The 23,588-nt window shown below is 42.2% G+C and overlaps 1 protein-coding gene across 2 annotated transcripts; it reads left to right on the top strand.

Annotated features, from left to right (window-relative positions):
• cUnh21orf91 (chromosome Un C21orf91 homolog) lies at positions 1-22,870 on the top strand. Of its 2 annotated transcripts, XR_013965208.1 has the most exons (6): positions 1-90; positions 2,151-2,299; positions 18,068-18,577; positions 19,171-19,233; positions 20,457-21,321; positions 21,375-22,870. XR_013965208.1 is itself a non-coding variant. In XM_080781263.1 (5 exons), the coding sequence occupies exons 2-5, from the start codon at positions 2,173-2,175 to the stop codon at positions 20,624-20,626; spliced, it is 870 nt and encodes a 289-aa protein (XP_080637389.1). In that variant the 5' UTR covers positions 1-90; positions 2,151-2,172; the 3' UTR covers positions 20,627-22,870. The 2 variants fall into 2 exon arrangements, 1 of the variants encoding a protein (XP_080637389.1); XM_080781263.1 differs by having other exon boundaries at positions 20,457-22,870.
• Positions 22,871-23,588: the final 718 nt, after the last annotated feature.

The following is a 23,588-nucleotide window of genomic DNA, read 5'->3' on the forward strand; positions in this document are numbered from 1 at the left end:
TTATATTTGGCTTCCTACGGGAGGGAAGGACACGAATTGTTGGTTCGTAAAGAACCCCAACCTTTCTCTGAAAAGTGTTGATATTTTAAGGTAAGTACTGTGCGCTTTTAGTCGATACCGAACCCAGCCTGGGCCTGACACTTTAATCTAGCTGGGTCTTTCTTTATGGAGCATCGCAGAATAACGGGTCACGAATCAGTCAGAAAGGCAGCCAGTCTCGCTAGCTTAACTTCATGTATTGTTACTAGCTGTTGTTAACGTCGTTAGTGCGTGTTGAACGTTCACATTGAACTGGTTTATTTATTATAAATATTTATGTTAATAAAATACATCTTTCACGCAGGAGTTTAAATGGTAATGCCTGTGGGGTTAGTTAGTGTACCTCTTTGGTGAACATATGTTAGCTGACATGATGGGCCTAACGCTGCATGTGTGAGGGAAAGTTATAACGCATGGGCTCGTTGTTGTTGGTCTTTGTTGCCGTTGACAAACCCCACAGGGGTCCACGACATCCCACGGGGGTCCACCTCCAAAACGCCTTTGACTGAGTGGTCAGATCTGACAAAATGAACAAAGCTGTAAATTGTAAACGTCTAAAGAAGAGAGAGAGAGTGTGTGTGTGTCTTCCTGACAAATAGACAAAGGTTAAAGCGATTATTTTGACAAAGACAAAAGCCAACCTTCAACCTGTAAATTGAAGTAGGGTTAAATCTACACTAGCCCATCATGTGTAAACTTGATCAAAGAATGATGATACATTGAAGGTATTAGGCATACAGTAGTTTCTTATCTATAAAACCATGAAGAAATTGTGGGTAAAAAAAATAACAAAACCCATTGAACCCAAGATGCATCACCTAATAATATGATGCGTCGTAAGTTGCACCAAAAGTGTTTATTGCAAATAAATCTGTCAAAACGTGTAAATTACATATAGTTACACTTACAGCATATTAGAGTAAAGTGAAAGTAGAAAGTGAGAATGAAATCTTAAGAGTCAAGACCATGACACAGTAAACTACTAATGTCCATATTCTGCAGTGAACAATTCAGTGTAAATTGCTTGTCTACAAGCTCACAGTGCGACCTGTTGTGAGCAAGAAGATCTCTAGCCCCTCTCGGAACCCTACATAAAGCTTTTATGAAATTTGGACTTTAACTTGCTTTACGTTGGGTCCCTGGTCATGCTAAGATTTTCCAATGCGATTGTTGGAACGCGGATATATACAAACTCAACCTTTCTTCCATCGGCGCGCTATTACCGCGCTTTTTATTGTGTTTGCTTACGGATGTGCGAACTATAAGTACCTTACATACCTCTGATAAAATCTCCTGTGTCGCGGAAGCCGTTAAGTATTTTTAATCCATGTTTGATTAAAAATGTCGCTTTGATTTCTTCTTGTTTATTTACCGCCTCCCGATGTGCGGTTGGCTTTGCGGGCTACGTCCCTCCCTCTGATCTGCTCCGTCATAGCTGTAGCACCACTAGCTAGCCAGATAGGCGGTACAATGAGGTGTCAATAAACAAGGTAGGAAGAAGCGACATTTTTAATCAATCATGGATTAAAAATACTTAACGGCTTCCGCGACACAGGAGATGTGTCGGTATGGTATGTAAGGTACTTATAGTTCGCACATTCGTAAGTCAATACATGAATAAACATGGTAAAAGCGCGCAGAAGTCCGTCTCATGGCGTGTTTACATTGTATTTGTGTGTGCGTAACTGGCGGCAGCCCAGCGTGGAGCAGGACCCAATGGGTAAAGTCATAAAAGTGTCAGAAACTTTACTACATTCGGGTTCTGCTTGCGGGGCTAGAAGATCTCCTGTTTTAGCCAAAAAGATTTTGTTTGTATTTGTGCTGCCAGAGGGATGTGGGGGGGGGGAAATATATGTCAATTGTTGAAAATAGCGTGCAGCAGCAGAAAAGCTCCTAGTTTAGGTCAGCTAACTATAGGATTTATGCTCTGCTCTAGGCATACATACTTGTATAGTAATGGTAAAGTAAATAGGATTTTTGTTATTCTGTGAACCAAAAAAAACAGTCTCTGCTAATTAAGGAATAGAATGGACTGTTGATGAATTAGTTCATTCATGAGTGTGACCTAGATACTCATGCCTTGCCATGTGTTCGCTCTCTCTCTCTTGCAGTGTTGTTTTTCCCAGAGACACTATGGATGAAGAGGAGCAGTTTGTGAACATTGACCTGAATGATGACAACATCTGCAGTGTCTGCAAGTTAGAGACAGACACTGGTACCATGTCCTTCTGCCACGTCTGCTTTGAACTCAGTATTGAAGGTACGTAACCTGAGCTCCCTCCGGCTCGTGTTTGCTCACAGCAGCAGCAAACTAGAAAAAGTACAGGTCTCCACCAGGTCAGGTTGTTATAATAGGCTAATGGGAAAAGGTGCCATTTGTTCCTACGCTTTTGATGGCAATTGGATGATTTGAGGCATTTTGGTCAAAATAATGTGTTTTGCAAACATCTACCTGTGTTTTGCAAACATCTACCCGTTGTTGGCGCTATAACAGGCCTATGTGAAAAGGGTGGGATATATTCCTCAGCCTAGTAGGAAAGTGCGTGAAAGATTTCACGTAAACTGCACGCTGCGTTCATGATTTGAGACTTTTTGTTCAAAACGGGCCTATCCTGCAAACTTTAAAATGCAATGTTAGCCAATTAGGATGGAATATGAAATATCGGACAGATCCGTCTTGAGCACATGACGATTTGCGGAATTGTTTGACCAAATATGTGCTTTACAAAAGTCGGCCTCCTGGTGGCGCTATAACATGCCGTTCTGGAAAATTTGGGGCAACGGTTCATGTGGCATCTAGGGAGTGTGTGTGTGCAAAGTTTGGCATCGACCGGGTTAACGGTTGCTGGAGATTAGCTGGTAACGGACAGACACACGGACGGACGGAGTGCAAAACATACTCTCTCCCCATGCCTTCGGCCTGGTGGAGACAACAAAGTGATCTTGTGAGCCTTCACATGCAACTGATGCATTTGTGCTAGCTTATGTTTCAAAGCAACGTGCAGGCTGTAGTCTTTGGCACAAGGGCTGTTTTTTATTAAGGGCTGTTTATTCAGTCCCCATTGAAAGACATTTATATTTCATCCAGCTGATGGCTGCTGATCAGATGAAGAGCGCTCAGGGGGAGTGTCTTGCTCAGGGACATAGCTGGGGCCGGGAGGCGAACCAGGGAATCTTCTGTTTCCCAGACGGCCTCTCTACCAATTCAGCTATTGCAGCCCTCCTTGTTGGGAATTTATCACTGTACATTTGCACATACATTATGTGAAATTTGTCCTCTGCAATTACAGAGCCTAAATAAAGTAGTACCAGTGGATGCCATTCATATTATGGCGTGGGACACACTCTATACCCACTCAGCTACTGCTCCCTATGAATTAAATACTCTTATGTGCGCACTGATAGAGACATGAGAGGCAATTATATTAGGTGTGCTTGGAATTTCAAGTCTCTCTTGAGTGGTGCAACCACTCCCTTACGGAGCTGTGTGTGTGTGGCTGGGTGGGTGGGTGGGTATGAGCATGAAAACGGCATGGTTGTTTTTCAGTACAGTAGAGGGACCGCCACACGGCAACTCATCCCGTCCCCCCGGCCCGGCCCCCTGGGCACGTTCCTGTGGGTCTGGAGCTCCCCCACCCCCGGGGACCCCCACATGGTAACTGTCATTTCTCTACCGTTTCGGACGCAGGCGGCTTGCCCGTGGGTCTGGAGCCCCCCGGGAACCCCCACACGGAGTTGCACCACTCACTTCACACAGGTGTGATTTTAATGTCTTACTGGCAAGTTTTCAAAGTAAGCAAGCACTTGTCAAACAACAGTCTTTTGCCGGGTATGATAAAAATCCAAAGATTTTGACGTGAGTCCTCCATAGCGCTTGACATTCGGCTCACACCGAAACAAGTCTGTGTACCAGTGCTGCCTGTGCCTTGTAGTAAATCAGAAGTGAAGTGAGTGCTGGTCATCTTGGGATTTCTTTGGGCAAGTTTCCCTTGTGTTATAAAATATATATAGCTTAAAAGATGAAGGCAGCATGGCAACCTGTTGCATAATAACACACAATCAGTCGTTCGCATTTTCCAGTTACTTGGGTTGTTTAAGGTTCTTATTCTGCCAGTGGTATGAATCCATAGAAAAGACTTGAATGTTATAGCTGGGGATGTGGCTTGGGTGTCAGTACCACCATTGAACAGTACACCCATAACCATCTCGATGTACAGTAGCTGTACTTTAACCATGTGTGAGTTGTGTAGTCTCAAAAACAGCTCACGCCAGTTGATGCAATAGAGATTTCTCTCTCTCTCTCTCTCTTGCTCTCGCTCTCTCTTGCTCTCTCTCTCTTTCTCCTTGTATCCTCTCCAGGATGAATATGTCATATTTCTATGCTGGATAATTGGTTGTCTGAAAGGATAACCCTCTGTTGTCGTCACCGGGGCATGCCACTATGCTGGCTCCCGTTTGATGTGTCACTCTAGCACAAGAGCCTGTGTTTGAAGTGCCTTTTCTGCTCTTAATTAATGAGCAGCATATTTGAACAAGTGTGGTGGCTCTGAGGGGATTAGATATGCCTCCCTCTTACCATTTGTCTGATAAATCCACAGGAGCTTTTCTTTGCGATTGAGAGCAGAGCGGTGCATTTATCTCTTCACAAAAGGAGTGGGGGGAGTTTGATAATGGTTAGTTTCAGTCACATTTTAGTCACCTGGAATGTTTTAGTGTTTTGTCTAGTTTTAGTCGACTAAATATCATAAGATTTGTGTCGACCTAAATCTACAGGTGGTGATTTGGTCGACTAAAATGTGTTTTGGCGGGCCTTGACGCCGTCGTAATGACGACGCGTTGTGAGCTTGTAGATCTGCTATTTTCAGCATGTAAAATGACTTCTACTGGGTCTCTTGTCCACTTCTAGTCCACTCCTAACATTTTAGTCTAGTTTATTTTTGTTGACAAAATATTTGTATATCATATTTAGTCATAGTTTCAGTCATCATAGTCTGGCCTTTGTTTGCTTTTGATATCGATATATAGTTTTGATATATTTTCGGCTTTACGTGCAAATTTTTGCCATAATATGTGATTGCCTCAAAATATTGTTTAGAAGTGCTACAAACTTTAAAGGAGACCAAAACGTTTCAGGTCGAGACCCAAAAGAGAGACGTTTGCCGGGACCCAAACTAGTGAAAATAGTAGATATAGATTTTCTTTTATGTAGGAAAAGGAAGGGAAACGGTGTTCTACTCTAGACTAGAGAGTAGCTGTTCTCAACCTTTTCAGGGCGCAATCCCACACCCACACTGTTGTGAGGTACAGAGGTACAGTAGCTGTGGTTTTGCTGCCTGAAGTAAGAATTGTGCAACACCGAACTGTATCAACCATAGGTGAGAAAATGGGTTTTCTTTTATTGTTAATAACTCTTTGTAGTGTTTTGTTGCTTGGTGTGTCATCAACTACATTTGTTATTGTATGTTTGGTAATTGTATCATCAGCAATTAAAGGGAAGTTCACGAATATTTTCAAAGCGAGCCTAGATGTTATATAGCACTAAAACCTGCACTCTAATAGTGAGTATTTAAAAATGTTTCTGGCATGGCATTTCACTCGCAGAAGGCAGAACCCTGTTCATCTTATTTTCTTCTTTGGATACCGTTAATATCTTTTCTATGCTTGCATATCTCCAAAATGTTGCTCTGCCCTCCATACGAATAGTTAACATTAAGGATATGATTTGGATTGTGATATATTAACTTAATAATTAATGAATCTTTTAATTACACCCGTAGAGGGCCCAGGACTTGTGGGGAAGCTTAGGTTATTTTTTAATGATTTTTTTTGACAGGGCCGTTGCTAGGCAACGCCTTGCATACTGCTCAGCGTCATGTCGCTCTCCATGTTTGTTCTCCTCATTTCTGACTTAACCAAGCATCTCGTTTGGAATATAAACGCTTCTAGAGAGAGAGAGATCAGATGTGACAGCACGAGGTAGTAATGGCAAATTATACCTCCTGGTTTGGGGGAAATGGAAGGCGGGGCTTTTCAGAGTAAAATCTGCCTCATCTGCTGGGCACTCTAGCGCCTTTTTTATTTTGAAGAAATCCAGCGCACTGGAAGTGTTAAACGGAGCATGATGCTGTGATACTGTCTCATCCAGTACAGACGTAGACTTTTGAAAAGAGCCTTTGTTTGAATAGAGGAAACGGTATTATTTCGTTGTAATGTTGCAAGTTTTGCATCTGTGTAAAACCCATGATATTCCCAAATACAAGCCATCCAACTCTGTCTCAAAACAACATGCAATTCCTTTTCCCCTTTACTACTTCTTCTTCTATGTAACTGTTGGGTAGCAGACTTGAGGGTATAGGGGACAAATGTTTCGATGTAATAAATTAGTGATAACCGGGTTAAGGGGACGATATCTAATCTCAGCTGACTGCTTAGTTTATGCAGGCTTTGCTGATAGGAACCCCTGGCTCTGATATGTGCCCACTGATTGCACAGGCATAATACCCCTAGTTCATGTGCCAGTATTCATTAGCATGGAAGAGAAGGGAACAAAAGGTTGCTCACTGTCCATGCTAAGAAGGCAGACGAAGCATGCAGAAAAGTACCTAGACTCTGCCCCCCCACTCCAAGAGACATGTCGCCATCTCCCTAAAGTTGGTTAGAATGATTTGCAGTGCCTGCTGCAATGCAAAGGAGGTCTCAAATTAGTCACAATCTGTCACATTTTAGAAATTCATTAAATCATAATCTTGTAAATGGTGTAAACGAAATCTGCAAACGATTACAGGGACATTGGCTCATTTAAAATAAAGGGCCTTTTATTTGGGACACATGATTGAAACTAAAGAAACTATTTCCCTCGCATAAACACGTGCCTGAACACACTCAACGCAGTGGGTTCTTCTTCTCATTCACTATTTTCCTTGCGTCATTAATCTTGATGTATTACTGAACATATGCATTGTCAAACTTGTAATGTTTTTGCGACTGCATGTCGCATTTACTATATCGTGCATTTCCTGTTAGTCGGTTGTTTGGTTGGTCAGTGGTCACCCCACCTCACGTGACATCATCAGATTGATGTAATCAATATCAAGCCCATATATGGAGATCCTGATGTCATCAATATTGGCCAGCAACTCTACATCTGACCTCAAACCCTGACATTCCATATGTTGATCCTTCACCATCCATCCTTCCTCTTCGATGTCTCCCTTTTGACTGATCCATTTAAACTCTAGACGGGCCTGCCCCAAAGTTATTAGTGCAGCCGCAGTGCACGCCCTCAGGCGTCTTTCTGGTACTGTAACTCGACTATAAAATGTAATCTGTTGTTATGTTACAAAGAGCATATTTAACATGATGTGACAGCCACAAACTATGATCACACTATAAATTCTTACTGTACACTCATGCGCACTTGCCAAAAACAGACCCCTGAGTCCTTGCTCAGAGGTTTACTTTAACTAGTGATGTTGCTCACACGTGTATGTTTACACGTGAGCTGCTGACATTATGCACAGCTGAAGTCAGTCCTTACATCAACTCGAAAGCCTGATTTATACTTCATTGCATTCTGATATGGTGTGCTGAAACTAGCCTCGTGGGCATGTAGATTGGCTATTTTTGGAACAGCTCGCGCTAAGTCATATTATGGAGCATAAATTAAACTGCAAGATCGTTTTTGCCGAACGTGTGCTCCAGAAAAGAGAAGCTACGAGAGATTTACAGTAAGTAGAGTAGCAATTTATCACTGAGTGGGGGGTATTGTGTGTTCCGGTCTCCGGAAGCACAGCCTTTGTTATACTGTAGCTGAATACTGTAGTGTCTGTTTCCTGTGGAGACCTGTAGGCTTTTTCGAGGGGCGCTAGCCCCTCCAACGCCTGGCTTTGTTTGGCCCGTAACGTCATGTGGCAGCCAAGTCTATGGACTTTTTACTATGACGTATTGTCAAAGGCGCCCCTCACTTCACATGCATGTGATTTCTTTTACCAGTTTTGTGAATTTGATCAATAGCATTGTGCTCAAAGTAATTTTTTTTATTTGTGCCATGAATAGCCACAATATAAATATTTCAAAGTGGAAAATTTGAATTCCATCTCATGTCAAAATTCCCACAAAATTGTGGCGGCAGTTTTGGTGTTAGAAATTATACGGCAAGCTACCTAGTAATTTTTTCGTCATGTACTGGTGGAGTAACATTTTCCCTGTAGGAAAAATGGTAGAAATGCTGAAATGCTAGAAGAAATGCTGAGCGTAGAGCCGATAGGCTTTTGTTACTAGTGGTCGAGACTCGAGACGAGCATTTGTTTCAGCCAGAGACCATAAGTCCATCACTTTGCATAGAGCCACCTTCCTTTATGCGGGTGCTTAGTAGCGAGACGAGAGAGCGTGTGACAGCTAGGCTGCCTGTAGCCAAAAACTGTTCATTGACTAAATTCTTCAGAGCAATGTTGAGTTGACGATAGGCCCTGAGGAAATTTGAAACTTAAATAAGTTGCATGAAGATGAGGGAGGGAGAGGTTGGGTAAGGGAGAGAAGAGAAAGGCACACTGAATGATGGGGCTTGCGAAACACTGCAGCGTACACACAGCTGTCTGTAATCTGATTTAATAAGTAAACTCCATCTGTTACCCCCGCCATAATGAATGATTGAGAGAGAAAAGAAAACCTTATCCTCTGTTTTTCCGATGGATTAAAGTTAGTCTTGCATGCTTACAGTCACCTCGTGTATATAGTATAAGGTACTATACCACACACATTTATGCTAATTATTTTATTAGTTTGGGCTATTTTATTATTGGGCCTCTAGTGAAAACAGTATTGTTGTTGCATACTAAATCATTATGACTAAATCATTAGTTATAATGACCTGGAAAAGTTTAGGAAATAATAAATCCCCCAACGCTTTTTCAAAAGTAATGGAAATAATATGTTTAATATCCTTCATTTTATCCTTCATGTACAGATGTAAAAATGATCCTGTTGTTGTGTTGTACCGATGTCATGATGGCTGCTTTCATTTTGTGCCAACCTCATTAATGGATGATAGCAAAACTTTATTTCAAAGTCTTTGAAAGTGACAAAATTGCCATTTACATTTAACTGTTCTACAGTTCTGCTACACATCTGATTAACACAACATACTCAACGTGACATGATAACCCAAACACCTATGACACATACGTGTATGTGGGTCAGACAGAAAGTGGGAGAGACAGCGCACCTTGGCATGCATAGGAGAGGGAGACTTCATTCATTTAAAGCCCACTTCCGATTAACAACAAAACACTAACGTGTCAACATTATATTACCTGAAAAGACACAGCGGGACAGACAGGGAGAGAGACACATTTTGACAGACCCTATATTACTATTGGGGTGAGACTCTTGAGTGAATGGCCCTTAAGTCAAATTGTATGATGTCCAGAAAAGATTGGAATATATTGCTGTTAGTGCTATAAGTATGATGTTGTGTACTTGCTGGTAGTGTATAGCTCATTCTTAAAAACATGTCTGTTGAGCTGCCAGATTCAGCTGAACCCAAACACATTCCTCCGTGACCTTACATAATGCAAATGGCATTTTGCTGAGTCCTGTGATGAGGGACAAAAATGCCTACAGCTAGAGGCACAATGCCCTGGAATGATGCATTTGCCGCTGATGCTGGCCAGTGGCCACTGCTGTTCAAGATCTATTGTGGTGTGTGCTTAAAAGGGGCATGCTTTGTGGGTGAACTCTTAACCCCTGGAGTATACAGAGCACTGCTGCCGCTGGCAGTGTTATGTCTGGAAACGGTGATGGCCCAGAATGTGCTGACTGTGCTACTGTATGTGGTGTTTGACCCCACCCAGCTGATGCTGAATGGTTCCCTAATTAATTTACTGTCTGTGAAATGTTTGGTGGTCATATATAATGGGCTGCTTTCAATATTCATTTATCATTGATTTAGATATAGAGGCTCATTATCAGTGCTTAATTTCTAAATTCTTAGGTGCCGGAGCTCGGGTGCGTGCACGTGCAAAATTCATTTTTTTTATCCAGTTTTTTTTTGCCTTTTTTGCACAACCAACGGCCAGCCCACCCATCAGAACACAATAGAGGGTAGGTACCCTCACAAAAAACATGCAGTAATCCTGGTCTCTAAACTGCCTCACCCTGGTCAGCCGGGGCACCTGATGGAGGGTAAAGGAACTGGTATAACGTGTTCCTTCCACACGCTACCAGAGAAACTCCCCCCTGTCAGGTCTAAAGGAGCAACTTGGACACTCTGGCATGAAGGAAGCATGAGTTCAAGTCCGTTGCTCTCCCCATGTCCCCCATGTATGGGGATTGGGGACTAGGTTGGTAGAGGGTGTGTAGAGCCCAGGATCACATTAGATAATTGACACAGGGGTGAAAAATGGGTTACAAAATTGTGGAAAAAAACAAACAAAAAAACAATAGAGTAGGCATATAGATGTTTTTAAATGTTCTGATGAATGAATGGAGGACCCTGAAGTAACAAGTCTTAAGCTTTTTCTGGTTTTATAGTCGTAGCAGTCAGATTTTGTATTGACCTGTGTAGGCTACTTTCGTTTGAACTGTACCCGCATTCTACAAACTGAATAAAATTTCCAATCAGTCAATCAATAACATTTGCAGCAGCAGTTTACACAGGGGCCCGCCGGCTCACAATACACAACTACAGTAGGCATTTGCAGTTCAGTTGGCACAGCGGCTCAACGTTATATTAGATACTGTATAAAATACAGTATTAAGTTAGGGTGGCCCATCATCAGATACACACAGTATCAGTTTATCACCAAAGTACCAACTGATGCCTTTCCCCCCAGTAGCCTATATGAATTGACCATTTACACTGCTGTTGAACCAAGCAGTGGCAAGGGAAAGCTTAGCTATCCATCTGTGTTGGAGTATTGATTTGCCAATCAAATCCTCCCACTCATTTCCACTGCTGTTTTACCCACTGGCTCACCTGCCAGTGAGGACCCCCAACACAAGGATGTGGATGTGGTGGGAGTTGATCATGTACATTTACGTTGGTTTCTCTCCTGTGTCAGATGAATTGGGTGAGCATCTGTTCATGTGAGCTCTGTCTGGTTTAGAACCAAGGCATGCACAGCTGTCAAACACTGCACATGGAGCTGTGCCAAGTAGCTCTATTTGGACACCTTAACCCAATGACCCCTGTCCTACTTGTACCAACTGTCATCCCAAGCTCCAGTAAAAGTGTGTCAAGGATCAAGTGTCCTTGTACACACAATAAACAGATGAAAGCAAAAACAGAGGTCGGCACAAGGACTGGAGTGGAATACACAACGTTGTCTGTGGAATGTTAATTGGTTATTTTGTACATCTTGTATAATGCGTTGTGTTTCTATGTAATTTCAGATATGATGTTCCTTTTTTCTTTTTAAATAGTTAAGTCTTAAAAAGACGAGTGGCCGCACACTCTGATAGCCAAAGTGATAATTTGAAAGTAGACTGACAGGAAATGGGGAGAGAGATGGGGGGGTGTTATCCCTATGTGCCGCAGGTTCTATGTTCCTCACTTACCTTAGGGTTAGGTAAGCCGGGGAACAGAGAACCACTCCCCTTTAGGATACCTATAACGGATTGCCTCATTTATATCTGCAGAGCAGGATAGAAATACAGGAGAACAAAGCAGGCTCTCATGGGCATGAAAAGACACCCTCGGAACAGATTACATGATAAGATTACCGTTTCCATGACGGCAACCACTACAGGTCCTAGTCTGGCTGCTAAAACGTTGCTTACTAAATAAAGAGCAGGATTCATCACTTACATACTACTTGTATACGACTCTTATGTGCTGTATTTTTGTGGAGTGGATCCACATTTCTAACCAAACTTTCCTTGTTACCCAAAACCATTATATTAGAAAAACAAAATGTGCTTTTTTCCCTGCTACATCCACAGTTCCACACCAGCCTATAGTTTATACACTGTCCTTTACTTTGTACCACCCAAGTTGGAAATTGTTTCAAGTCACCTGAAATGTCTCTTTTACTCTAATTAACACGATTACAAACACTTGAAGGCCCATGGCCCACCATCAGGTACTGCTGCTCACTTGGAAAAACACTGTTCTATTCAGTAGTGAAAAGACAGTTAACTGTTGTACTGTAGTAAAGAGGCTGTTCTTTAAGCGCTGCTGATCATCACTGTCATGCTGGTAAATATCCCTGGCTGCCACGGCAAAACAGAGTTTGAGTCACCAGGGCCTCCCCTGAATTGTGTATGTGTGCTTGTGTGTCTGACAGTGAAATACAGCAATGCTAAGCTGCTTAGCTAGAATTGGATCTAACCTGATTGTGTACTACCCTGGTTGATGGTCTGATGGTCTGCTAGTAGTCTGTGACCCCGTTTATACATAGACGATCCGCAGTCAAACCGCATAACTTTTCAATCATTTTGCCCTTTCATCTACACTCTGCCGACCAAAACGTGAATGAATCTGTTCATTTTGTAAACCGGGTCCCAGAGTGGATAAATATGAAACCGCAACTTTTGCGCCACTGTGTGGCCATCCAAATCCGCATATTTCCTGAACCGATGACGCAAAAGCCCACATGTGTTTTAACACGCATGCACCCCCGAACAATAATAAAGCAGGACCCATCGTTTGCATTCATTGCATTTATGTTGCAGAGAATAGTTAATAGTTAGGGCTTTTACAACAAAATGTACTGCACCTAGCCTCCTACACACCACCACCACTGACAGCAACAAGTGTCTGTTCTTGTTTACATCTCGCAGTGGCTGTAGTGTTGCCAGAATGTGTGATAGAAATGATCAACCAGGTCTATAAAAACAAGCCCAAAAGCGACCAGGTTATTTGAGAATTAATAGCAGAAATACAAGTTTGTGGGATGATGCGACGCGTTGTGAGCTTGTTGAGCTACTATATATTAAAAATAAATAATAATAATATATCCATCATATCATATCATCCATATGAGTGAAAAGGCCAGGATGATCGGTTTATTTTTCAAACGCAGTTCTTATCTGAAGCGACCTAAAATCCCCCTATGGGGATTTCAATGCAAATAAAAAAAATGCATGAACCTGTGGACTGGCGCCCTCTACTGAAAGTGACATCAGACTTCGGTGCTCTATAGGGCCACCATGACAGATTGTGTGAAACACATTTTTTGTTACTACTCCTACATATTTTGTTTAAAGTCTCGAAACCTCATGCAAATCGGTATACATTATCTCTGTAGTCATGTAATCAAGTTTACATTGTTGCATGACCCTATTGCTTACCTAAAATAATTGATCTACAAGCTAACAACTTTGTTGCATTGCTTGTAGATCAGTTATTTTTGGCAAGCAACACCGTCTTGCAATGGAGTAAATTAAACATAAGATGCCAATATGCACAAGCATGCCCACGCGCGGCTAGTGTCATTGTAGCCATAGTAATAATAATAATAATCTTTATTGTCCCGAAGGATATTTGTCTTCACAATCTGTTCAACAGTTCAACACCCACATCAAAACAACACAGAGCACATAACACCAAGACAGTACAAAAAAAACAAAACATGAGTTCCCCACAAGCTGTGTACAGAACCATCCTATCGGCGGGGCAGTTTGTTTAATGCCGCGATGGCTGAGGGGACAAAACTCCTACTAAAACGGACCTTTTTCCATGGCAAGGTTCTGTATCTTTGTCCAGATGGCATGAGGTTAAAGAAACGATACGGAGGGTGGTCAGTGTCATTTGATATCGAGAGTGCTAGTCGTGTGATGGCGTTATTGTTCATATCAGAAAGTGTGGGTGTAGGAAGTCCGATGATTTTGGAAGCAATACGGGTGATACTGAAAATTTTGTTCCTGTTAGGCATGGACAGTATGGTGTAGAAACATGCAGAACAGTACAACAGAACAGGTTGAATAATGCTTTTGTACAATAATAGCAGAAGATAGATAATGATAATGATCTTAGTTTTCGGATTACATGGAGTCTTTGCTGAAAGCGTGACTGGATAGATGTAATGTGTTGATCAAACCTGAGTCTATTGTCGACTCCAGTGTGAGTCCAAGATATGTGAAGCTGTCTACCTGTTCTATTGTTTTACCATTAATGAGGAGTGGGTTAAGTACCCCAACAAGATGAATTGTTCACTGTAAATATGCCAGGTTTAAGACCTCGGGGTCAGAGAGAGTGCACATTCAACACACAAAAAAGCTAAGAATAGATATTCCCACACATTGCAGAGTCACACTGTTACAGCTACAGCATAGTCTAGTTAGTATGTGCTAAGGCAAATTAGATGCATTCAGCTTGACCTTTATATAATGGGAGAGTTTATTTGCTGCTTTTAGCTCTTTAATCAGCCAGTCCAGTTCAGACTTGCAAGGACAAGAATGAACTGAAGATCCACTGTTGCATTTTGTAGTTGATCCTAGTTGAAAAAAATACCGTTTGAAAGGAATGGTTCCTGATAGTCATACAGCTTTATAGGTGAACTTGGAGACTTTTTTCTGTATAATGTTGGAGAAAATGCTACATTAATTTGACCAGCATTACATAACATATGATATGGTTGATCGTCCTGGCTACAAAAAACTGCTAGTTGTAAAAAGAATATAGTGAATCACCTCAAATGTGTTGAGCATTATTGCAGCTTGATTAACGACAATAATTACTTTTTCTTCTTTATAGAATGGAACAGGATTTTGGGTAGATAGAAGGGTGTAAATGGTGAAATGAACAACTTATATGATTGATTGATATTTCACTGCGTCATTGGAGTATTGAAAATGTTTTTGCCAGCTCAACGTTTTAACGAGTCACCTAGTCTCACCAAGTGTTGAATGTCAGTTTGTAGCGTTCATTGAAAATGATTCGTAGCCTGTAGCAATTGTTGCCGCTTGTTTGAACTGAATTAACCCTGGCATACTTGAATTAGGCTTGGTAATATCAGGAATGAACCCGGTGCAAAATGTACTGACCTCATCATATTTGTGGTGACGGTTATGGCCGTTTTTAGTGGGTTTTTTTGTGCAAAACTAATGCTTGGAATGGATTCAGAATCATGAAAACCCCCTAGTTTGACATGTCACATGCTACGTAAAATATAAGGAAAGTTTGAAATGTTTGCCGTTTATATAGGATGTTAATGGTAGGGTCACATACTTAAACCCCTCGATACCGACAGCCGGTCAGCAAGTGGATTCATGGATGTATGTATAGATAATATTTTAGGCCAATAAAGAAGACTATATACCAAATTTTGCACTTTAAACAAATGAAGCCTGTTGGCTCCCAGACTAAGGTGTTTTGAAGCAGCAATCTGAATCACTTTCACAAAGTTCTCTGCCTTACATTGGGCACCCCATGGGCCCCAGTACAGGCTGTACTGTATACCACTGGTTCTCAGGGCACAGCCCCCCACTACATGGGCCCCAGTACAGGCTGTACTGTATACCACTGGTTCTCAGGGCACAGCCCCCCACCTCATGGGCCCCAGTACAGGCTGTACTGTATACCACTGGTTCTCAGGGCACAGCCCCACACCCCATGGGCCCCAGTACAGGCTGTACTGTATACCACTGGTTCTCAGGGCACAGCCCCCCACCCCATGGGCCCCAGTACAGGCTGTACTGTATACCACTGGTTCTCAGGGCACAGCCCCACACCCCATGGGCCCCAGTACAGGCTGTACTGTATACCACTGGTTCTCAGGGCACAGCCCCACACCCCATGGGCCCCAGTACAGGCTGTACTGTATACCACTGGTTCTCAGGGCACAGCCCCACACCCCATGGGCCCCAGTACAGGCTGTACTGTATACCACTGGTTCTCAGGGCACAGCCCCCCACCCCATGGGCCCCAGTACAGGCTGTACTGTATACCACTGGTTCTCAGGGCACAGCCCCACACCCCATGGGCCCCAGTACAGGCTGTACTGTATACCACTGGTTCTCAGGGCACAGCCCCCCACCCCATGGGCCCCAGTACAGGCTGTACTGTATACCACTGGTTCTCGGGGCACAGCCCCCCACTACATGGGCCCCAGTACAGGCTGTACTGTATATGTATACCACTGGTTCTCCAGGGCACAGCCCCCCACCCCATGGGCCCCAGTACAGGCTGTACTGTATATGTATACCACTGGTTCTCAGGGCACAGCCCCCCACCCCATGGGCCCCAGTACAGGCTGTACTGTATATGTATACCACTGGTTCTCAGGGCACAGCCCCCCACTACATGGGCCCCAGTACAGGCTGTACTGTATATGTATACCACTGGTTCTCCAGGGCACAGCCCCCCACCCCATGGGCCCCAGTACAGGCTGTACTGTATATGTATACCACTGGTTCTCAGGGCACAGCCCCCCACCCCATGGGCCCCAGTAGAGGCTGTAATGTATTCCACTGGTTCTCAAACTCTTAGCTCGAGACCCAAAAAAGAAATTGGATATTTGCCCGAGACCCAAACTACCGGTAGTGAAAATAGAAGATCTACATTTAGCTCACAACGCCTCACTTCGCAGTATATTTCTTTTTGTTCTTTTGTCGATACTGTAATCAATTTATGTGGCATTCTGTAAAAAGAAAAAGAGAAAATAGAGAGAAAAAAGGAACAAAAGTAGCAAATGCATAAAAATACAAGGCTGTAGATGTTACTTTACAACAGAAGGTGGTCTTAAATGTGTTTTATAAATGATAAATGGTGCATTTATATAGTGCCTTTATCCAAGCGCTTTACATAGATGTGCATTACATTCACACACACATTCATACACAGAGGCAGAGGAAACCATGCAAGGCACCCAGCTGCTCATCGGGAGCAATTAGGGTTTCCGCGTCTTGTTCAAGGACACTTGTTATCTTACGGTTCCCAAGTGGCCTCTCTATGAGCCACTGCCGCCCTGTTTAATAGTTTTGTCTGTCTTCTTGTTATTACAGACATTCTTTTTTTGCTTCTGGTGTCCTGCACCACAAGATGCCCAGCCCGTAGCATACATACACCAAGATACACCACAGACTAAATATATAAAAAGTTACAGAAACATCGTTCTCCAGTGTGACAGCCATGTGCGTGTGTGCATGCGATCCTGCCAATCGCGTGCGGAACGCTGTAGCACTTCTGATAAAAGTATTGAGAAAATCATGCCGAGCTTCATTCTGTATGAATGATTGTCATTAATCCCATTAATGGTTTTACTGTAACCTTGCTACCTGCTAGCTAGCTGAAGGCTTTCAAACAAAGCCTGAAGAATAAGCATCTCTTTCTTGTCAGTCACACACACACACACACACACACACACACACACACACACACACACACACACACACACACACACACTTGTCCTTTCTTCCACTATCTTCTTTGCCTCTGGCATTTATTGAGCTCTCTCATTAGCAAAACTTGCTCTATATAACCCAGTTTGCTGCAAGGTCGTTTTGACTTTGGTCAGTGTGGCTATCCTTGAATTCTACTTAATCCTGTAGGCTAAATTAGTAAAAGGGTGTTCTGTTTTTGAGTGGTGCAACCACTCCAAGGAACAGCTTTGTCCGTGTTCACCTATGTATGTGACGTTCACGTATGTATGAGCATCATATAATGAGTACCAGTAGGGGCGCTGTTGCCAGAGAGAGAGAGACCACTCGGTTCACACGGGTGTGATTTTTTTTTTTTACTCACTCACAGGTATTCTGTGAAGCTTCTTCAGTGAGACTTCTCTTTCTATGCTCTGGTGGCTAATCCATCGCACACTAAGCAGCTTTCACAAGAGGTCACCGTCGGTGAATCTTCCAGTTTTAGCTTGCTTTTACAGAAGTTTAATCAACTCAACTTAACTTGAGTTCTATAGCTCAACTGTCAGTAGCTCAACTGAGCTACTTAATTGAGCTATTTCATTTATAAATAAAGATGCTCAATCTATCAAGTGCATTGCTGTCCAACAATCCCTACAATTCTGTTCCTGTGACCATGCCTCCGGGCACGGGCTGATCGTTGACTCAATGCTTTGTGTCTATGTTGTTTCAGGCATCTCCTCCTCCACTCTGTTACACTCCAAGTCCTTGCGTGGCCACAGGGACTGCTTTGAGAAATACCACCTCATCGCCAACCAGAAGCTGTCGCGCTCCAAAGTGTCCCGCAGTGCCTACGAGGGCATGAAGCTGGCACTCAGCCAGAAGCTGAGCCGCATCATCCAGTACGCCCAAAACAAAGACCCCTCGGATTCCTCCGAGGGCCCGGGCCGACGGGGAAACAAGCTCCTGTGCTACAGCCAGCCGAGTGACTGTAAGCTGCTGCCTCAGTCTGATGCCCAGGTGCCCCGCTACGCTCCCCGCTGCTGGGATGCAGCCAATGCCACAGGGCTGCCCGATTACACTATGGGAATGTTGGAGTGCCCCGACGAGGATGAGCTAGAGCTGGGACTGATGCGGGATGATGTTTGGGCAGGCAAAAGCAGGAGGGGTCTATGCTGTGGAAGTCAATCTTCTGCAGGAGACCAGGCACAGCATGGACACCAGGGTCATAACAGAGACGAACGTAAGCATGAATCGCCACAATCATTATAGCCTAGATTTACTACATGAATTACTTGGTGGATTGTAACGGTAATTTATTGATTTCCAAAGACAGAATGGAAGCATTCCTTCCCTTCTGCGATCTTTGCTATCGCGAGATTCTCATTGCCTCTGAGCTCTCATTAAACATGTCAGACAAAGCAGTGACACATGACCATGAGTTATACATTACTACTAGTATTTACCTTTCTTGTGGGCATTCAGTTTGCAGGGGAAACTTTTAGCTGGTCTACCTCTACCCCAAAATAATCCTTTCTTTCTTGCCTCGTCATTGCAGCAAGGGTTGTTTGTGTTCATGGGGCCCTGAAGAAAACCTAAAAAGATTAATTTCTTATACTTCATTTACAATGTTTTCATTTCTATTTTTATTTGGTGTGAATTACATCTTCCTCAAGATGGGACTGAGCATACCAGAGGCAATAAGGTTATTTTAAATTAACTGTATTATTTGTACACGCTGATGGAATATGTATGTACACGTGGAGGTGGGTCTCTGATTTTGACAAACATGTTGTTCCTTTGATATTTTCTAATCAAAACTGTCTTTCCCCTTAGTGGTTAAAATGAGTATGGAGGAAATCCATCAGCTGAATGACCAGCTACTGTTGCAGATACAAAGTAAGGAGCTGTTGAACAAATAAATATATCTTATGAAAGTGAATGATATCACACTTTTTTTTGTCATTGTGATACTTAGAATGTTGGACAAGCAGGGTGCAAGTCTTTGCATGTTTTTATTACACTCAAATGGACACCGTAATGTCGTACCCTGTCGTAGTCAATGAGCTAAACATGTCATACCGGTATGGTCCTTTAACCACATGGACCCTAGCGTCCCTTTTCTGGTCATAATAAATATTTGGCGAAAATAGCAGATCTACAACGTGTTGTCGACTCGTGAGCATGTTAACCCTTATCCCTAAACTTATTTGCCATTTTTTACTATTTAAAAAAACCTTTTAAAATAGTTCAAATAGCTGATAACATGTAGATGTAGATCGGCTAGTTGAACTATTTTAAATTTATTTTCAAAATGGCAAATAAGTTTAGGGATAAGGGTGGTGCAAGATGGAGCCCTTGGTGTAGAGGGAAAAACGAGGGGCCAAGTAGTGAACAACGAGGAGCCCTGGTCAACAAAGTACAGTATATCACATCTTGTGCTTGCAGAGAGTACAATACTATGGAGTACTCAATGCCAAGTAGAGTTTTGACATCATGTATTCACTATTCACTGAATGAAATTCAATAAAGGTGTGCCTAACACAGTGTTGGATTCTGAAGGACAGACAAGTCAAAGCACGTAACCAACTGCATTGAAGCAGACATGGTGGTGGTGCACTGGCTCATGCCATGCATACTGTACATGTACATGTTTACTGCATCCATCACCATTCTAAGTTAATTGTAACTATGGAAGCTTGTGCTCATTTTATGCAACCCAACCCTCTTGGAACAACTTGATCTGCTTGATTACAATATTGTTACTGGGAACGGATGTGTAGGCTATAGTTTTCATAAATTATTCAGGGCAGACCACACACACATGCTAGTATTTATGATCTGTTATTTTGGATGCATTTGCACCATCCATAAACTTGGTAAATGATCACTATGTCCTTTGTTGACATTATGCTGGCATTATACTGTATGTTTGTTTTTGGCTTCTCTTTTGTCTTATAAATTATGCGTTTTTACGTCATGTTTTGCAACCTGCTCTAACCAGATTTATTGATTTCCCTCCCGTTTGTTTGTTGTTCCTGCCTGCTCTCTTTATACGACTTGACCCTGTGTGTAAATTGACAGCTTAACACTGATCCCTGTGTTTCTGTCACTCTCTACAGAGGTGTTTGAGCAGCTGACCGCAGCAGTGCAGGAGAAGGACTCATTGGCATCAGAGCTGCATGTGCGTCACATCGCCATAGAGCAGCTGTTCAAGAATTGTGCCAAGCTGCCATGGCTGCACATCAGCAGGGCTGGCGTGAAAGCCAGCAGCAGTGGCCCTGTGGAGTAAAGGAGGCTAAAGGCCAGCGTCTTTGTCTTGCCTTCCGTGCTAGCTGCAGACAGGCTGAAACGAGCCTTGTTGTGTAGCCTTCTTGACTTTATGCACAGTGAAGTTGAGAGAGGGTGTGCGTGTGCATTGGGTGATGTGGCTTTCCTCCACGAGGTTGGGCTGATGATGTGCAGTTGAAGATAGTTTGGAGGTTTTGAAGGTTTTAAATGCTTGACATGGAAACGCTAGTGACAGTCCTGTTTTACGCTTTGTTCTGCAGCTCAGTTGATTTGGTGTTTAAATCACTTGAGCTGATCCATAAGCCAGGTTCCAGAACTGATTCCATGGTCACTCAAACTAATTGATTCCCTTTCTCTGTGTGAAAGGTTGCCCAAAGCAATGCCACACATTGACCTTAGGGTCCTATGTGTTCAAGATTGAGGTGAGCTTTCCACTGTTGCTGGACATGTTACCTCTACACTGACACTGGCATTCTTTTAGAATGCCTGGTTAGATGTACTGTATACAGACTTTGAAAATAATCTAATCTACATAAATGGTTGCTGTTTGTTTTTATTTCACTTTTATTTATGATGTTAGTTGTATTCTCCAGTCTATTTCATTTCAGTAGTATTTTGAGTTATCAGTATCAAAAAGGAGAATATTCAAATATGGATATTGCACCAGCACCACTCTATACCACTCTTCCATATTAGGCAAATGTTTCTCTTGTTGCTGCGAGTGCTGAGTTACCACTCTTCCATATTAGGCAAATGTTTCTCTTGTTGCTGCGAGTGCTGAGTTACAGTATTTTATACCAATGGAATTGGATTAATACTTGATTTGGACTGGCCTACCAGTGAACGTGTTACTTTAAAAAAAATACTGTGTATGCATCTTATGTGAACACTGCAACTTAAATTATTGACCCATATCTTCTTTTTTTTTTTAACTGTCTTCGTTTTATCTTTTCTTTCAAGTTCTGTGTGTTTGGATTTTTGCCTTTCCCTCCTTATTTGGTGACCACTGATCTGCGAGGGCTAAGCTGATGTTACAGCAATATACACATGAATGGATTTCATTTATACAGTTCCTCTTCTTCAGCTCACTAGGGTTTGAAGGGGACATGCTGTAAGGAAATGTTGACTTTACAGTTAGGGTGCACATAATGGACAGTGTTTTTAGCCTGTAGTTGATGATGTAGATGATTGTGTCTCATCTCTCATGCTTAATTTATACTATCTCATAGGACGATGTAGTTCACCAAAAATAGATACAATACAATACTGTACATACAAGCTCACAACATGTTGCATCTAGCTTTAGATATTAGCCCTTAGGCAGAGCTGAGGTTCAGCCAGTCGGTGAATGGTAAACGTGAATCTTGATGTGATTATTCTATTGTCGGCTCTCCAAAATTGTAATGGCAATAAACGCTATATTAGGTTTTCCTGACCTTGCCGGTTGGGTGGGTGTCAGGCAGAGATGCTACCAGCTGGGCTGAAGACTACAGAACCCACCCTGTGGGAGGAGGAACAAACTAAACAAGATGGCTATTTGCTTTGAATATGTATTCAGGAATCCTATGCAAGACACTTTGAAATAAATTGGAAGCCTTATATGTGGAAAGATTATAGATATAATACTTCGTTTTTGTCCCCTAAGGTGGTCAGTTGGCTAAATATAGTGCACATGGAAAAACCCTGTTGTTCATTGAATTGCCATTTTTAATTCCACATCTTTGTCAACGCATCCCATTTTATGCTCTTTATAAGAGATTACATATATTTGACCCCTTGTGGGTTGAACTCCATTTCAAAACGTATCTTCATTTTGATTTAATCGATAAATGTGTGTTTTGGTTGTCTTATTATGCAAGTTTATGGGTCCAGTCATTTTTACTCCATTACTTGTTATATGAATTTTGAATCTGAGTGCTGTGCAGGCTTGTTAGCAGTGAAGACATGTCTTACTCTTAACCAATGTCTCTGCTCGGCAAACAATTCAAGCTGCCTGCCATTGGTTTGTCTGGTGGATCCCATTGATTTGTATCTGACATGTATACATACCTGTTAACTTTCTCTTCTAGACTAGATTATGGACAGGTTATCCCCCTTCTGATAATTCATTTGGCTGCGTTTTATGCTGTGTTGAATTTTACATTGTATTTATTGTGTGTTCATGGAGCTTATCGCTGGAGTGATATGTTAACAGTTTGTATTTTTTCTAAACAATTTAAATAAAATACAATTATTTTTTAATATTTATGTGGTTTTGTTTGTTTTTTAAGTTCACATTTGCCATGTTTTATTACATGGATAATCACTCAAGTTTGTCTAACCCTTATTCAAATTATGACATTTACTGGATTTAATTCTGGTGTTAACCAGGGATATGCCTACATTATAACAAGTACCGGTATAACCTTTTACTGGTGAGATTGATGTTGTATACAGCATCTTAAATGAGTGTGAGAATAAAGTCCTATATCATCTACTTACCAAGTCACTTATATTAAGGAATTTAAACTTCAGGACAAGTCATTTTGGTATTGTCAAACGAATATTAATAATCTAAATATAGCACCTTTCACACATAAATGTAGCTCAAAGTGCTTTACGGAGCAAAACAGAAAAACTAAATGACAATAAAACAAGCAAGCAGTTAAAACAAAACGGCAGCAAATCAGTCAGAACAGTCAAAAACTGTGAAGAGGTGGGTCTTGACTCTTGAGCTGTGCTTTAAAGATGTCTAGAGAGGTGGGACTGGGAGTTTATTCCAAACCGTCGGCCTGTAGAAGCAGAAAGCTACTTCATATTTGAGCAGGCCTGCACTGGAGGACCTGAGGGGGATGGTTAGGGACATATCTAGCATTCGAAGAGGGCATTGGGAGCTTTATAAACGAGTAAAATCATTTTAAAATCAATGCTGAAAACCATCGGGAGCCAATGTAGTTAGGCGAAATCTGGAGTAATAATTATGT

The sequence above is a fragment of the Protomyctophum bolini genome, assembly GCF_963924005.1.
Source record: "Protomyctophum bolini genome assembly, chromosome: 13".
Lineage (NCBI taxonomy): Eukaryota > Metazoa > Chordata > Actinopteri > Myctophiformes > Myctophidae > Protomyctophum > Protomyctophum bolini.

What these genes read in the sequence shown, in the direction of transcription:
- cUnh21orf91 (XM_080781263.1), top strand. Translation starts at nt 2,173, where the DNA reads ATGGATGAAGAGGAGCAGTTTGTGAACATTGACCTGAATGATGACAAC. An exon ending in CTTTGAACTCAGTATTGAAG is followed by an intron (nt 2,300 to 18,067) that starts GTACGTAACCTG and finishes ATGTTGTTTCAG; the next exon opens with GCATCTCCTCCTCCACTCTG. An exon ending in GCTACTGTTGCAGATACAAA is followed by an intron (nt 19,234 to 20,456) that starts GTAAGGAGCTGT and finishes CACTCTCTACAG; the next exon opens with AGGTGTTTGAGCAGCTGACC.